Below are 16,403 nucleotides of genomic sequence, written 5' to 3' on the forward strand. Positions count from 1 at the left end.
AAGGAGCAAACAAATCATTTTTTGCTTGACATAAAATGTTTGCTTAATTTTGATAAATTTAAAATATTTTATTGATATTTTAAATTTTTTGATAAATTATCTAACTGTAAAGTGATTTCTACACAGTAAGATTTGGCTTCACATATAATGATAGTTTATCCAATTATTACTGTTTTCTATAGAAAAAATTGTGTAAACTGGATTGAAAATACTTTTACTTAGCATAATTTTATACATAATTTTTTACATTCATCTCAGCATGGAAGCATCACATTTAAAATGGATAAATATTACTTGGAAAAAAAAGAGACTTCTTTCTTATTGCTAAGACCTTTTTGTGCTTTGTTTTGTGGTTTTAAATATGGAGATTTCTTGTTACACTTCTTATAGCTAATGAAAAATCATGTTTTCTATAATATTGTTATATATTGCTGTATTATCTTCCTATTTGGTGAGGCAACATATTCTAGGGAAGACAATATAGGCTTGGATTAGCAAAGCCTGAGTGTAGTTCTGGGCTTGCCCTGTTATTGGCCATGTGGACTGTGGAGCATTTACTTCTTAATCCATAATTACCATAGCTGTGAGAATTAGGGCTTAGTAGGCTGGTTGGTGCACAAGTAATTGTGATTTTTGGCATTACTTTTAATAGCAAAAGCCACAATTATTTGTACACCGATTAGTTTGTCTGGTCTGATCACTGAAAATAATATTTTTATTAGTGCATTTGCAAATAGATTAATATTAAGTAAAATGTTTACTGTATGCATTTCTTTTCTTGTTTGAACTTTGGAATATGTTAAAAATAGATAACAAGAATCTGATTAGATGAGTAAGCACACTTCTGTCTGGTCTCAATTGCCTCCTTCACAGTATATCGCCTGCCATTTTAAAACATATTTTTTCTTAAAAAGTTAAGTGTAGCAACACATTTTATTTGGCAGTTAGTTATTTTATTTTAAATAATATTTTTTTCTCCAGTGAGAGCATACCTTAAAGTCTTAAACATCTTGACTTTAATAAAAGTGTAGTTTTTTTTTTTTTTTTTTTTTTTTTGAGACGGAGTCTCACCAGGCAGCAGGTTGGAGTGCAGTGGTGAGACCTCAGCTCACTGCAACCTCTGCCTCCCGGGTTCAAGCAATTTTCCTGCCTCAGCCTCCCGAGTAGCTGGGACTACAGGCGTGCACTATCACACTCAGCTAATTTTTTTGTATTTTTAGTAGAGATGGGGTTCCACCATGTTGGCCAGAATGGTCTTGATCTCTTGCTTCGTGATCCACTCGCCTTGGCCTCACAATGTGCTGAGATTAAAAGTGTGAGCCACTGCACCCGGCCAATTTTTAAATGTCTTCTTCAGTAATATCTTACCAACAAAATGTTAGTTGGATTTTACGCTACAAAATTTTTTCCTTTCTGATTTCTAAAGCTTGTAAATATGAATGAAAGTTTCTTCAGGATTATAGAATTGAGATTGTAGCCACACCTCATTTTGTTTGTCTGGAAAACTCTAACATGTTTATTTCACACAGCATTTTCAAGAAAAAAATGTCGACTTTTAAAACAAATTAAAACAATATACATAAATAATACATATATTTTATATAGTTTATCAATTTGTACTTAAATAACTCTATTGAATATAAACAAAATATGTCTTTAATTTTTTCTGTATGTAATCTGATTCTTACATGACTATTCACATATATTATTCGAATATGCTGATGAGGCTGCAGGAAAAAGGGGACGCTTATACACTGTTGGTGAGGATGTAAATTAGTTCAGCCACTGTGGAAAACAACTTGGAGATTTCACAAGGAACTTGAAACAGAGCTACTGTTCAAATAATCCCATTACTGGGTATACACCCAAAGGAAAATGGATCATTGTACTGAAAAGACACATACAGTCATATGTCCTTCACCCTGCTTTTCACAATTGCAAAAACATGGACTCACCCCAGGTGCCCATCAATGGTAGATTGGATAAAGAAAATGTACATATATAAAATGGAATTATATGAAGCAATAAAAAGCATGAAATCATCCACTTTGCAGCAACATGGCTGAAGCTGGAGGCCATAAACCTAAATGAATTGATGCAGGAACAGGAAAGCAAGCACTGCATGTTCTCACTTATAAGTGGGAGCTAAGCATTGAGCACACATGAACATAAACATGGGAGCAATAGGCACTGTGGACTACTTGGGGGGAGAACTACCCCTTAGGTACTATTTTCACTATCTAGGTGCAATATACCCATTAAATAATAATAATTTAAATAATTTTTAAATGAGATAATATGTACCCAGTTTTTGAATCAATGCTTGCCATATTTTTAAAAACTTTATTCACTGCTGATGTCTGATAGTTGGATAAACACTTCAATAGATGCAACTTCAAATTAAGAAGGAATTATATTTACCTAAAAGCATGGAGTTCTGTATAGTCCTATAAATACTGAATTTTTTGAATGAATGAGTGAGATACATTGATTATATACATTCTGTTTTTCTACATTATATTTTATGACATGTTGTTTTCTTTTGGCATACTCTCTGTGTTCTTTCTGCATTTTATTTTCTTCCACATTACTCCCCCGTTACATTTTGTTTTATAAGATTACTAAAATAAGAATTTCTGCTTTTGCATAAAACTCTGTTTTCAGATGACTTCACAAGATAAAATAAAATCCAAACTAGAATAGTTACATTTAGCAATCTAAGTGGACAAAATAGAAAGTTATGATGCATTCATGTATAAATTCATAAATTAAGTGTATATTTACTACTAAATTTCTAATTACCTGGTACTGAAGGAGCAATAGTGAATGAAAAAAGAAAGAGAAGTGATCACTGTCCTTATTGAGCTTACAGTTTAGTGAGGACATAAAATATTAATAATAAATGATAATGTGAGAAATATAAGTGGAAATTTGCCATTCTAATCTGTTATGAAGCAGAGTACATGGTGCAGTAATCAGGGAAGACCCAGAAAACTTCTGGAAAGAAATAACTGAGATGTGAAAAGTGGGAGATAATTATGCAAAAAGGTGGGAGAAGAGCATTTGAGACAGGAAATAGAATGTCCAAAAGGTATTTTGGTAGGATATTGAGTGCATCCTATGCTATCTATGACTATGTAACTATTATTTGTAATAAAATTATTTTATTGGAAAGTAAACATACTGTACATCAATTTCTGAAATGTATTATTTTTATTCTATTGTGAATGTTACCTCTATTATTAGTAGTAATATCTTTTTGTATAGCTCTGCATACTACAAATAAATATGCATAAACACTACAAACTAACAATGTAATTTCAGCCTCTTGTTCTGGACTGAATGGGGACAAATGCCCTGTATTGGAAAGGCTCGCTTGGATGGCTCAGAGAAGGTCGTCCTTGTAAGCATGGGAATAGCATGGCCGAATGGCATCTCCATTGACTATGAGGTCGGTTGGATTTCTTTTAAGTACTTCAAGTGCATTAACTGACAACTTTTATTAACCCACTTTTAGTGTTCCTTTATTTTCTTAATAAAATAATCAAAAATAGTCTGTAATGGATTTCTTTTAAGTACTTCAAGTGTATTAACTGACAGCTTTTATTAACCCACTTTTAGTGTTCCTTTATTTTCTTAATAAAATAATCAAAAATAGTCTGTAATGTTACTTTTCAATCGATATTTAGGAAAATAAACTGTACTGGTGTGATGCTCGCACAGACAAGATAGAGAGAATCGACCTTGAGACTGGAGGGAATCGCGAGATGGTGCTGTCAGGGAACAATGTGGATATGTTTTCCGTTGCAGTCTTTGGGGCTTACATCTACTGGTCTGACAGGTAATTTATTTCTTCATAAGTATTTGAGTCTCAAAATGTTATTTCAGTACCAGTTGCTTTACCCTTGTAGGATTTGCCATTTCTTAGCAAGGTCACAAAAAGGATCTCACAAAGCCATGTAATTTCCACAGAAAAGGCAGGCACTTTTGCTATTCCAAGCTCAATCGTTTCAATGTCACAGACTAATGTTGGTTTCTTTTCCTTCTGTTGGTCCATCTGTTATCTTCAGCTTAGGTAACTGGCTTGATTTTAATTAGTCAAAGATTGTTGATCATGTATGTTTAACTTTTTGGCAGAGCACATGCAAACGGGTCTGTCAGAAGGGGTCACAAGAATGATGCCACAGAAACGGTAACCATGAGAACTGGCCTTGGAGTTAACCTGAAGGAGGTTAAAATCTTTAACCGAGTAAGAGAGAAAGGTCAGCACTCTTAAAAGAATATATAATATGTATATTTTATTTGATTTCTCTCCACTTTTTAAAAGCATTTGTCAAACTTAGAAATCCTTATATGAGTCTAAAATCTCAAAATCTTATTTTATTTATATCTGATTTCCTGCAAGTATCATATAGTAGCCAAATACAATAAATATGTCATAGTTCATACAAAGGCATATTTGCCCAGGACAGCACAGGTACATGGACATGTCACATACCTGGCATATCTTGATTACAGGTTTTGGCTAAGGAATATAGAAAAAATTGATACATGTATTGATTGGCTAAAAAATTATGCATAAGTAGGATATTAGAGAGTAAAAGGAAGTTGAAATTTTTATGTATTATATGAATCATATTATACATAAGTGTTTATGGTCCCCAAAGATGATGCTGTTTGTGTAAAATATTTCCAAAATCATTACTTCCTTAAAATACTTATTTTTAAACTTCTAGGACAATGATGTGGGTATTTAAATTTGTTTACCTTCATTAAAATAAATTGTACTTTTTCTATCAAAGGAAGGTATATTAATATTGGAAATAATAATAGTGAAATCAGAGAGGAGAATTAGCCTGATGAAGAAATCTAAAGTGCATATTATATCTTCACTCAAAATTGGAGTAAGAACTTACGCTCAATACATGTAGGAGGTTAGGCATTTATTTGATACTTTACATATCTCATAGAGTTTAAAGCAGTGCATTATTTTGGTTAAATCAATTCATGTTTTGAATGAACAGTATATGAAATATTATAAGCTGAGGATCAAGTTTCGAAGAAGATGTATATACTTAACTGACCCATTAAGGAAAAAGATGTAATGATTTACTTGGATGGTGAATAAAACAGAATATGATTTTCCAAATAAAGAAATTCAAGATTTTAAACAGCTGTGATTTTTTAAAAAACAGTTTTTAAAAATTTTTTATTGACTAGCTTACATTAAGAATAAAAATAATATTCAACATCAAAGTTTTAATATTTCTATGTGGAGAATTTTGTTTGAAAAACATAAACATGTGCATGTGTATATATATTTTTTTCTCCCTTAGGGACCAATATTTGTGCCAGGGACAATGGTGGCTGTAAGCAACTCTGTCTTTATCGAGGAAATTCCCGGAGAACTTGTGCTTGTGCCCATGGATATTTGGCAGAGGATGGAGTTACTTGCTTAAGGCATGAAGGCTATTTGCTCTATTCAGGAAGAACAATATTAAAAAGTATACATCTTTCTGATGAAACCAATTTAAATTCCCCAATAAGGCCATATGAGAATCCACATTATTTCAAGAATGTCATAGCCTTGGCTTTTGACTATAATCAACAAAGAAAAGGTACCAACCGAATCTTTTACAGTGATGCACACTTTGGAAATATACAGCTTATTAAAGATAACTGGGAAGACAGACAAGTAATCGTTGAAAGTAAGTACAACAATTTAATTTTAAATAGATTGGTGGAAATGAGTATCATTTAGATTACTAGGGAAATAATAGTGGTAATTTCATGTAGCAATTTCATTTTCCCAGAGTTTATATTCAGGAATGAATGTGAGTATATCATTTGACCACCCCAAAATGTCAAGGAAGCAATTAACTGGTAGCATGTACGGCATGTAAGTTATGATTATTAGCTTCTAATCATGGAATTTTAATATGTTTTATCATGTTTCTTATAAGTAACTGCACTAAAATTAATGAAAAATACTTTTTCAGTATAAAACTGTTCTGATTGATTGTTTTTCTAGTGGGAGAAATTGTATTTTTAAAAATATCCGTCTAGTAATATTCCATTATTTATAGTTTCTCAAGCAAATATCAGAGATTATTTTGTGTGCATATATATAATATAAATGTATAGTGGCCTTGATGAGAAAATATTATAGAAATGATCTAATATTTTTATGGACATAATTATTCAAGCATAATATTCAGTGTGGATTATTTACATAATTCAGGAAAACATTTTTCCTGTCATTCAACTTTAAAAAAAAATCTTCTTATCTCACATAACTTCTCTCTCCTCAGCGTCTTTGTGTTATTTTTGTATATTTTCCACTTTTCCAAGTTTCCTATGCTGAGATAGATTTTTTCTTTGCTTTCTAAATTGCAAAATAACATATAAATTTGTTGTAAAGTGTTCAAAGAATATGGATTTAAATATGAAATTTCTGCCTTATCTATGACATCATCAATCCCATTTACTTACCCATAACTGACATGTAACATGCCCCCAGAATTTTGATAAGTATGCATGTGTATCATTTTTAATTATAAAATTCAGCTAACTGCTTTTTTTCTTACTATATGTTACAAAGCTTTTATTTTATTACATGAGACTTCATCTTATTCTTTTGAAAGCCTGTACCTAGTTCTATACTAAAGCCAGTTTATTAATAATTTTAATAAAACATACAGATTTAGATAACTATAACTATTCAAGCCTGCATGTATGGTGGACATTTCTGAAAGAATGAATACAATGAGTGTGCCATTTCAAGGTAAATGACCTACTGTATGTGTTGCAAATAGTAAAAATCAAACTGTGAAGTAAAAGTTAGAAGAATAGAAGCCTTGTATCCACCACAGTAATCTTGACAGCTTCTCAATATTTACAGGCTTTTTTGGTGAGATGGTGGTGATATTACTGTATGTGATTTTGGGGTATCGCATAATGAAATGTGTCAACATTTAGAAGATAAGCATAACTTAGAGAACCAATATTTTCAAATGACGTGATAAAATCATGCATGAGTAAATGATTTATTTAAAGTACAAGAAAGGTCAATGAATTTTAATGTAATAGAGGATGAAAAGTTCATCACTAGGGTTTCAGATTTCACACTGCAACTAACCTTTAAGTAACAACCAGTTGTCACGTGTTAGTGTAGTATAAAAGAATACACTGTTATCTGTAAAGGCTATTATTAAAAAACTCCTCTCTTTTCCAACTACATAACTGTGTAAGGCTGGATTTTCTTCACATACTTCATCCAAAACAGCACAACAGAGAGGATAAAGAAGCAGTTATGAAAATCCAGTATCTTTTAGTAAGATAAATATTAAATATATTTGTGACATTGTGAAACAATGCTTTGTTTTTATTATTTTTGAAAAGTAACTACTTTTCTTAGAAGGCGCTATTTAGATTAACACAACTGATGCATTGTTTTAACTTTTAAAAAACTGATAAATTTTTAAAATGACATGGTAAATAGATGTAGACATGACCCACATACACGGACTCTGGAGTCTTCAACAATGATTAAGAGTGTAAAATCCTCAGATCAAAAAGACTGAAAATTACTCTTCTGGACTAAGCATCCAGAACATTTTTAGTATAAAGACATAAAAAGCATGGAGTAGACAAGGAGTCATTGGGTATGATTGTAATATTAGTATGGAATGAACTGGTGTGAGATGAAGTAGGGAATGACATGATGTTGAATGTCTTGGTATGTCAAAATAAGCAGCTTTTTTAAAAAAAGAAATTTTATTTAGGTAAAGTTTGCACATCATACAATGCATCAAAAAGTATACACTCAATCTTTTTTGGAATATTATAGTTTTTAAAATTGGGATAAATATACATGTGTTTCCACATATATAAAACAATATTTGAGGTTTTACCTGTTTTTAGGTGTACAATGCAGTGGCTTTTATTACATCCCCAATATTTTGCAACCATCAACACTATATTTCTGAAACTTTTTCATCATTTCAAATAGAAACTCTGTTTAAGGCAATAACTCCCCATTTCTCCCTTTCACTGGTTCTTGGTAATGAATATTTTCTGTCTCTATGAATTTGCTAATTCTAGATATTTCATATAAGTGGAATCATCATACATTTGTCCTTTGCACCTGGCTTATTTCACTTGTGTAGTGTTTTCAAGGTTCATCCATGCTATAGTTTGTATTGGAACTTCATTTTTTTTATGGCTGAATAATACTTCACTGTACGTGCATATCACATTTTGTTTATCTAGTTATCTGTTTATGGGTGCTTGGGTTTTTTCTACACTTTGACTATTATGAATAATGCTGCAATGAACATTGGTGTACAAATATCCAAGATAAGATGATAAAAGTAAAACAAGAGAGTGTTGTAATGAATATATATATATATATATCTTACTTTTCATACTCTCTTATATTAAATATACTTTACTTTAATATAAGAGAGTATGAAAAGTAAGATATACATTTCATGAAGATCACTCTGTGTTATATTTAGGATTGACAAAGCGTAAGCGTTGTGATGGCCATGTCTGAAGGCAAAGATGCCCTAGAAAATTTTGTCATATTTTAGATCCTGTTTCAACTGTAGTAAATAAAACGGAAAACATTTTAATTAAAGCTATACACAACCAAATTATTCTAATCCTCTCATCCAAAATCAAAGCCAGTAGAATCAATAACAGTTTACTGACTGTAGAGTAGTGTTGAAACATAGGTAAGAAAGTGAACCATGATTGGCCAGGAGTTTGAAACTTTGATCAACCTGGGGTTCATATCACAGTTTGCTGTTTGCTTCCTCTGTGCTACTGTTTATTTCCTCACCTACAAGACGAAAAATTGACCCATACATTTTTTTTGTGTGAAAATTTTATGAAAAAAGGTATCTAAAAATATATAAATAAGCATGATTTTAATACAAAATTATATTACCGTGTTTGTGACACACTTGTGGATTACTTAGGACAGCAGTCTTCAACCTTTTAAACAAGAACGAGTTTGATAGAATATAATTTTTTCATGGACAAAGGCAGGGGATGGTTTCGGGATAAAACTGTTCCACCTCAGATCATCATTAGATTCTCAAAAGGAGCATACACCCTAGATCCCTCATAAGCAGTTTACAATAGGGTTCACGATCCTATGAGATTCTAATGCTACTGCTGATCTGACAGGAGGTGATGCTCAGGTGATAATGCTGAGTCACCTGCTACTCACCTTCTGCTGTGCTTCCTGGTTCTTAACAGGCCAGGGACAAGTACTGGTTTGTGGCTAAGGGATTGGCAACCACTGATTGAGGATGATAATCCTTGTCTTAAATTATTTTTAGCATATGAATTAGGGTAGTTAAACAATCAGAAATAGTTGCAATAATTAAAGATATAAAGTAGTGCATTGAGGTCTGATCTGACTAAAACTTAAAAATTAAGATTAATCTGCATTGACAATTTATGTGAACCTTTCTGAATATCCTCCCTACCACACCCCACGTCTTGCCAAGAGGTTGCCATTGGTTTAACCATTACAATTATCTCTGAAAGTTTTTTAGGTGAATGTATACTTTAACTTTGCAGACCAAAAAAGAAAACAGAAAAAACAAAACAAAAAAGCTTAAAAAACCCAGTTATTGACACATATAAATAAATATAAGTGAGACATAAAATGTATTTCTGTCTTGGTATTCTATTTTATTAAATTTGGAAGATATATGTCCTTACATTTCTAAGTAGTTAGCCAAAAGCAGATCACAAAAATTTAAGTATTAAAAATATCAGAGAGTTCTCAACTTCACAGGCTTTCATCCTTTATATGGCTGAATATACGAAATGGATAGGATAAAGGCTTTCTTCTTTAACTTCCCAAATGAACTTTTTGGCTTCAGGTTTAAAAGATGACAAGAGCCATTAAATATAATTCAATATTTATTAAGTGCTTACAGTATGTTATAGATTATTAGGTATGGGTGAATAAGGAAGAAAATGTCTTCCTTCGAGCCTTTGGAAATTCACAGCATAAAAAGAGGAAAATACAATAGTTCACTTTTCCTATGAAGAGTGAAGATCTCTGGCTAAGACCCTGTTAAAAATCTACACTTTGAGGCCATCTCTGACTTTAAAACCATAGTAATGATATATAAAATATATTTTAAAATAAAAATTAAATAGAGATAGCTAATCTCAAAAAACCAAGATAGACTTTTCTTTGAGTGATAAACAGAACAGAAATAAAAAGAAGAGAAAATGACAGAAACAATTCTGATCCAGGCTACTTAGATGCTACAGAGAGATGGGGTCTAAAAAGAACTTATTTAGGTTCTTCCCCAAGGAATGGGGAAGGCTGCCCCACAGGGAAACAAGGCTGAAGTAAAGCTGGGCCACCTACTTCTAGGTTAATGACTTGTAGGAAGTGACTATCCCTAAAAGCTTAGAGATCACAGAGACAGCCACATGATCAGCTCTGAGTGAGTTCCTTGCAAGTTATTGACTGCAGGCTCTCATATGCTCTGTGGAGCGAAAACTCAAATGAATTATGAAAGAGAAGGCTACAGTTTAAGGAGCAGAGGTTCAGTGAAATCCACTACCAAACCACCCAGCAGAGAGAAGTGAGTACTGAAAAAGAGGTTAAAAAATAACCCCTTAAAAGGTGAAAATTCAATTTCCACAACACATGGATTCTTAAAAAAGGCAGCTTAAAAATCCCCACCAAGCAGAAGATGAATGAAAATGAAAATGAAAGAAGAATCTAAACAATATTTATTTTGGGTTTCTCAAAGAGCCAAATGGGGGAAAATAATTGAAAAGAACAAGAAATAGAAACATCCAAGAAGCCAAAATTACATATGTAAGAAAAAAAATTTATTAAAATTAAGACAATTAAATATCTTGGAAATGACAAATATGGTCAATATAAGTAAAATTAAAAAGAAATCTCAATTGATAATATTAAAATAATATTAGACTAATGAAAGTGAGAATGCATAAATATGATGCTAAATAAGAAATTAATAAGTTAGAGACAGTAAGATATAAAAAACACAAGAACAGTTGTGGAAGTTGGAGGATAAACTAATAGATTTAATAGGATTTTAGCTAATAAATGTTGACAAATGGCCAAGAAGAGAAAGATGATAGACAAGTAACACTCAAAGTGATAATGACACAGTTTACTAGAAATGAAGAAAGAAATGTCTCTAGATGGGAAATTAGCTGTAAGTGTTGATAATAAGAAAATTAAGTCAGCTACCAAAGTAAAACCTGCAGAGCATCATGAAAAAGGGAAAACCTTAAGAAGCTACCAGAAGTAGTAGACACTATCTACAGAGGTAAGACAATGGTATTTAATCAGACTTCTCATCAGCAGCAAGAGTAAACTCTTCAGATTACTAAAGAAATATATAATTCTATAACTGACTGAATTATTAAAGATGGAGGGAAATGATGATCATTTTAGAAATATAAAGGCAGTAACAGTGTATCTATATAGTCTCACTAATAGAAAAATGTGTAAAGTAATGGCTTAAGAAACTTAACAATTTCAGACTTAGAATGGTGGCTTCAAATGCCTGTAATTCAAGTTAACGAATTTTACATTTTACATTGTAATTGTTGTTTCAGTTTTATCAAACAAAATGCTTATTTTGTACAATGCGTTCTGATGTTTTAACAAAATATGTCATGGAGCTTTTTTAAAAAAGCAAACATTGCTTAATATAAATTCAAACGGTGTTCCTGCATTCAATGACCAATTAAGAAACATGATTAGGCTCAGAGTGGAGGCTCACACCTGTAATCCTGGCACTCTGGGGACCCGAGGTGGGTGGATCACTTGAGGCCTGGAGTTCAAGACCAGCCTGGCCAAAATGGCAAAACCCTGTCTTTACTAAAAATACAAAAATTAGCCAGACATGTTGGTGCATGCCTGTAATCCCAGCTACTCAGGAGGCTGAGACATGAGAATCAGTGAAAACTGGGAACCACAGGTTGCAGTTGCAGTGAGCCAAGACAGCACCATCACACTCCAGCCTGGGTGACGAAGCAAGACTCTGTCCAAAAAAATAAATAAATAAAGAGAGAATATGATTTTAAAAAAGCTACTCTTAAAGTAGTAATAAAAACAAAGTATGCACAAAACAGCAAAACATTAACAGAAAATTACAAAGTATTTGTAAGGGAAATAAAAGATAATCTTAAAGGGGGAAAATGTTACTTTCATGATGCAAAAAGTCAATTTCCATAGCTATGGAAATTTGTCCCAAAATATCTGTAAATATAATGCAATTCAAAATGCCAAAAAATGTCTCAGTGTGGTGGCACACAACTGTAGTCCTAGCTACTTGGAAGGCTTAGGTGGGAAGATCTCTTGAGTCCAGGGTTTTGAGGCTGTAGTGAGCTATGATTGCACCACTGCACTCTAGCCTGGGTGACAGAGTGAGACCCTGTTTCTAAAACAAACAAAAAACAGCTAAAATAATTTTTTTAAATGAAACTTTATATGTTGATAGTAGAATTCACATAGAAAAGCAAAATGTCAGTAATGGCCAAGGCAATTTTGAAGAAATACAAATTTGCAGCCTTTCTTGACAAAGGTTTTTATTATTAACAAGCTAAAGTAATTAACACAATGTGATATTACCAATATAAAACAGTTAAATGGGGGTCGGGCCCAGACCTGCACTGCCTCAGGATGTAAAGTATAACAAGGGGGTCAGGGTGGGCAGCGTGGGCCTGTGAGGCCTGTGGGTGACCACATTCCCCAGCTCCTCCCACAACTGACTCCACTGTGGTCCTCTCTGGTTGCCGTGTATGGATTCAGGTTCCAGACTGAAGGCTACCTGTTCTTTAGTGCTCCCCACCTCCTGGGGACTTCAGCAGACTGCTGAAGGAATCCTCAATGATTTCAGGAAAGAAAATGCTCACAAGACACAAAAATTAACCGAAATGGAGTTTAAATTCAAATGTTTACACAAAGATGCTTCTGCACGTGATGTTCCAAATACAGGATTTGGCAGAAAGCATTACCCATATGTTACTAATATGAGAAGAGGACCTCCTTGCCCCCCACCTCCTCCAGGAATCAGGTTGGGAGTTTCTCCACATGATTTTCCACCAAGAGCTTTTGTAGGTCCACCATATGCTCCATTTGCAACGAGGAATTCCTATCCACCCGAAGCTTTTCCTCCTTCCCTTCCACCAAGACCTGGATTTTTCCTCCCTACCCCCAAATACTGAAGGGAGCAGTGAGATCCCTGCAGGGTAGATTCCATCTTCTAATGACCCTTCAACTGAACAAAAATAATTCAGATTGATCTCCACTTCCCTCAGAATTGATTCTGCCTTCAAATGAGCCTGCTAATGACCATCCAGCATGACAGCAAAAATCCTGACAGTATTTGATTCTCTTCCAAAGTAATTTAGACTGATCTCGAGTCACCATCAGGGTTGACTCCACCTCCAAGTGGGCCTCCCACTGAACATTGGCACCACAAGAAGAAAGCTTACAATTTGTGTTATCCTCCAATGTAATTTTGACTCATCTTGAGTCCCCTTCATGGTTGACTCTGCCTTGAAGTGATCCTGCCACTGAACATCTGGCACCATAGCAAGAAAACTGACAGCATGTGTGTTCTCCTACAAAGAGGTTGGGACTAATATTGAGTCCCCATCAGGATTGACTCCACCTTCAAGTGAGCCTGCCACTGAACATCTGGCACCAGAGCAAGAAAGCTGACAGTATTTATGTCCTCCTACAGCATAATTTTGACTGATCTCCAGTCCCTGTCAAAGTTGACTCCACCTTCGACTGAGCCTGCTACTGAACATCTGGGACCACAGAAAGAAACCTAACAATATTTGTGTTGTTTTCTAAAGTAGTTGTGACTGATCTCCAGTTCCCATTAAGGTTGACTCAGCCTTCAAGTGAGCCTGCCAGTGAACATCCAGCACCACAGGAAGAAATCTGACAATACTTGTGTTCTCTTCCAAAGTAGCAGGGACTAATATCAAGTTCCCATCAGGCTGACTCCATCTGCAAGTGAGCCTGCCACTGAACATTTGGCACCACAGCAATAAAGCTGACAGTATTTCTGTTCTCCTCCAAAGTAGTTGGGACTGATCATGAGTCCCCATCAGGGTTGACTCAGCCTTCAAGTAAGCCTGCCACTGAACATCCGGCACCACAGGAAGAAAGCTGACAGTATTTGTGTTCTCCTCTGCAATAGTTGTGACTGATCTTGAGTCCCTTCAGGGTTGACTCAGATTTCAAGTGAGCCTGCCACTGAACATCTGGCACCACAGGAAGAAAGCTGACAGTATTTGTGTTCTCCTCTGCAATAGTTGTGACTGATCTTGAGTCCCTTCAGGGTTGACTCAGATTTCAAGTGAGCCTGCCACTGAACATCTGGCACCACAGGAAGAAATCTGACAGTATTTGTGTTCTCCTCTGCAATAGTTGTGACTGATCTTGAGTCCCCTTCAGGGTTGAGTAAGCATTCAAGTGAGCCTGCCACTGAACATCTGGCACCACAGCAAGAAATCTGACAGTATTTGTGTTCTCCTCCAAAGTAGTTGGGACTAATACCAAGTCCCCATCAGACTGACTCTGTTGTGACTGATCTTGAGTCCCAATCAGGGTTGACTCTGCCTTTAGATAAACCTGGTACTGAACATCCAGAACCACAGCAATAAAGCTAACAGTATTTGTTTTCTTCTCCAAAGCTATTTTGACTGATCTTGAGTCCCCATCAGGGTTGACTCTGACTTCAAATGAGCCTGCTACTGACCATCAGGAACCACAGCAAGAAACCTGACAATATTTGTGTATTTATTTACTGTGGTTGTAGACAAATGTGATTGTAACTTTATTCCTAATTAAATACATTTTTAGTTGATTTAAAAACTTGTTTGTCATTAATAATTATAAAATCAGCTATTTTTTATATAAGAAAATTAGATGATAAAGAACAGAGGGCTCAGAACCAGATTCATACATATATATAACCTGTATGTAAACTGGTAATACATTGCCAAATTGGCATGAGTAAATTAAAAAATAATGAACAGCATTTAATGAATTATGCTAGAGCAATTTATATGCAAGAAATGCAACAAAATGTTATCTCTAACTAAAACTCTATTCAAAAATAAATTTGAAGTATTTTAATAATGTAAATATCAGCTTTTTAATATCAAAGAATATATAATATTTTTATAAATTCGGGGTAAGAACAAATTTCACAAATTACATACAAAAACAGATCAGGAAGTATACGTTTCGTATATTTTATTCCATGGTAATTGAAAACTGTTTGCAGCAGAATCTATGAAGAAATTTAAAAGACAAAACAAAACACTAGTGGTGTATAGTTCTAATCCTTAAAAGCAACACAGGGTTACAACTGAAGTTTATAATGTACCACTACAGAGATGAAAATAAATATGTATGACTTATCCTAGGAGACAGAAAATAATCATAATTATACTAAAGTATAGTCAATCTCTCCAACCATAAGGAAAATCTATAATGAAACAGTGAGATTTTACACCCATAATTCAGCAAAAGTTTTTAAAACTTTTGTAATGAGGAGAAACCAGACTTTCATGCACTATTGATGAAAATGACAGTTTTATACAAGTACTCTGAAAAGCTATTTGTAATATTTAAAAATTTTGAAATGGTACAAATAATTTCACCCAGCAATTCACAATTTAGAGAGAATAATGGTATATTGTGCAGTACTTTTTAAAAAGTACTAGTGTAAATCTATTTACATAGTTATCTTAAACACAATTTGATTAGAAATAATAGTATAACACAACAAAAGTGTTGTCAAATTATATAAATTGTTAATCTGATATTGAAAAGTATATAAAGAATACAACATATTGTTTTTGAAATAATATAGTAATACTTTTAAATTTTAACAATTTTTAAAATATATAATCAATTATGTGAGACATTTTTACTAAAAATAGAAGGCGACTCCCTGTACTAATTTTTGAAACTTTTCTGTAAGCCTAAAATTAGTTCCAAATTTAAAAATTAAGCACATTAAAAATTATAAACCGTCAACATCTTGCTTTCTCTGGAGAGATAAAAGAGGAGAGAAAGAGAAATAGTATTGAGAGAACTATATTATTTTCAACAATAGCTATAAGTTTGTTCTTAGAAATATGAAGCATAATGTTAAGGTTTGTCAAGTCATATTCTTCTCTCTACTATTCTGAGTATCTAAAACATTTAATTTTTAATAAGGTAAATATAAATAAATTTCAAGATAATCACTTTTAAATATTAAAATAGATACCTTTAGAAAATTAATTGGTCAAATATCATAGATATGCATGTTTGGAATTTAAATTGGATTAGCAACCTTATTGAATTACAT

General features: G+C 33.3%; 1 protein-coding gene across 4 annotated transcripts in view; it reads left to right on the top strand.

Annotated features, from left to right (window-relative positions):
* LRP1B (LDL receptor related protein 1B) overlaps nt 1-16,403 on the top strand; it is a 1,941,900-nt gene that overhangs the window by 1,465,666 nt on the left and 459,831 nt on the right. For all 4 annotated transcript variants that reach the window (XR_013518953.1, XM_078327882.1, XM_078327883.1 and 1 more), the window contains exons 38-41: nt 3,325-3,451; nt 3,690-3,841; nt 4,138-4,262; nt 5,337-5,708. Coding sequence is in view for 3 of the 4 variants with exons in the window: in XM_078327882.1 (XP_078184008.1) it covers nt 3,325-3,451; nt 3,690-3,841; nt 4,138-4,262; nt 5,337-5,708 (776 nt within the window). In the remaining variant the exon portion in view is untranslated. The remainder of the gene's footprint in view (nt 1-3,324; nt 3,452-3,689; nt 3,842-4,137; nt 4,263-5,336; nt 5,709-16,403) is intronic.

This window comes from Callithrix jacchus, chromosome 6 (assembly GCF_049354715.1).
Source record: "Callithrix jacchus isolate 240 chromosome 6, calJac240_pri, whole genome shotgun sequence".
Taxonomy (NCBI): domain Eukaryota; kingdom Metazoa; phylum Chordata; class Mammalia; order Primates; family Cebidae; genus Callithrix; species Callithrix jacchus.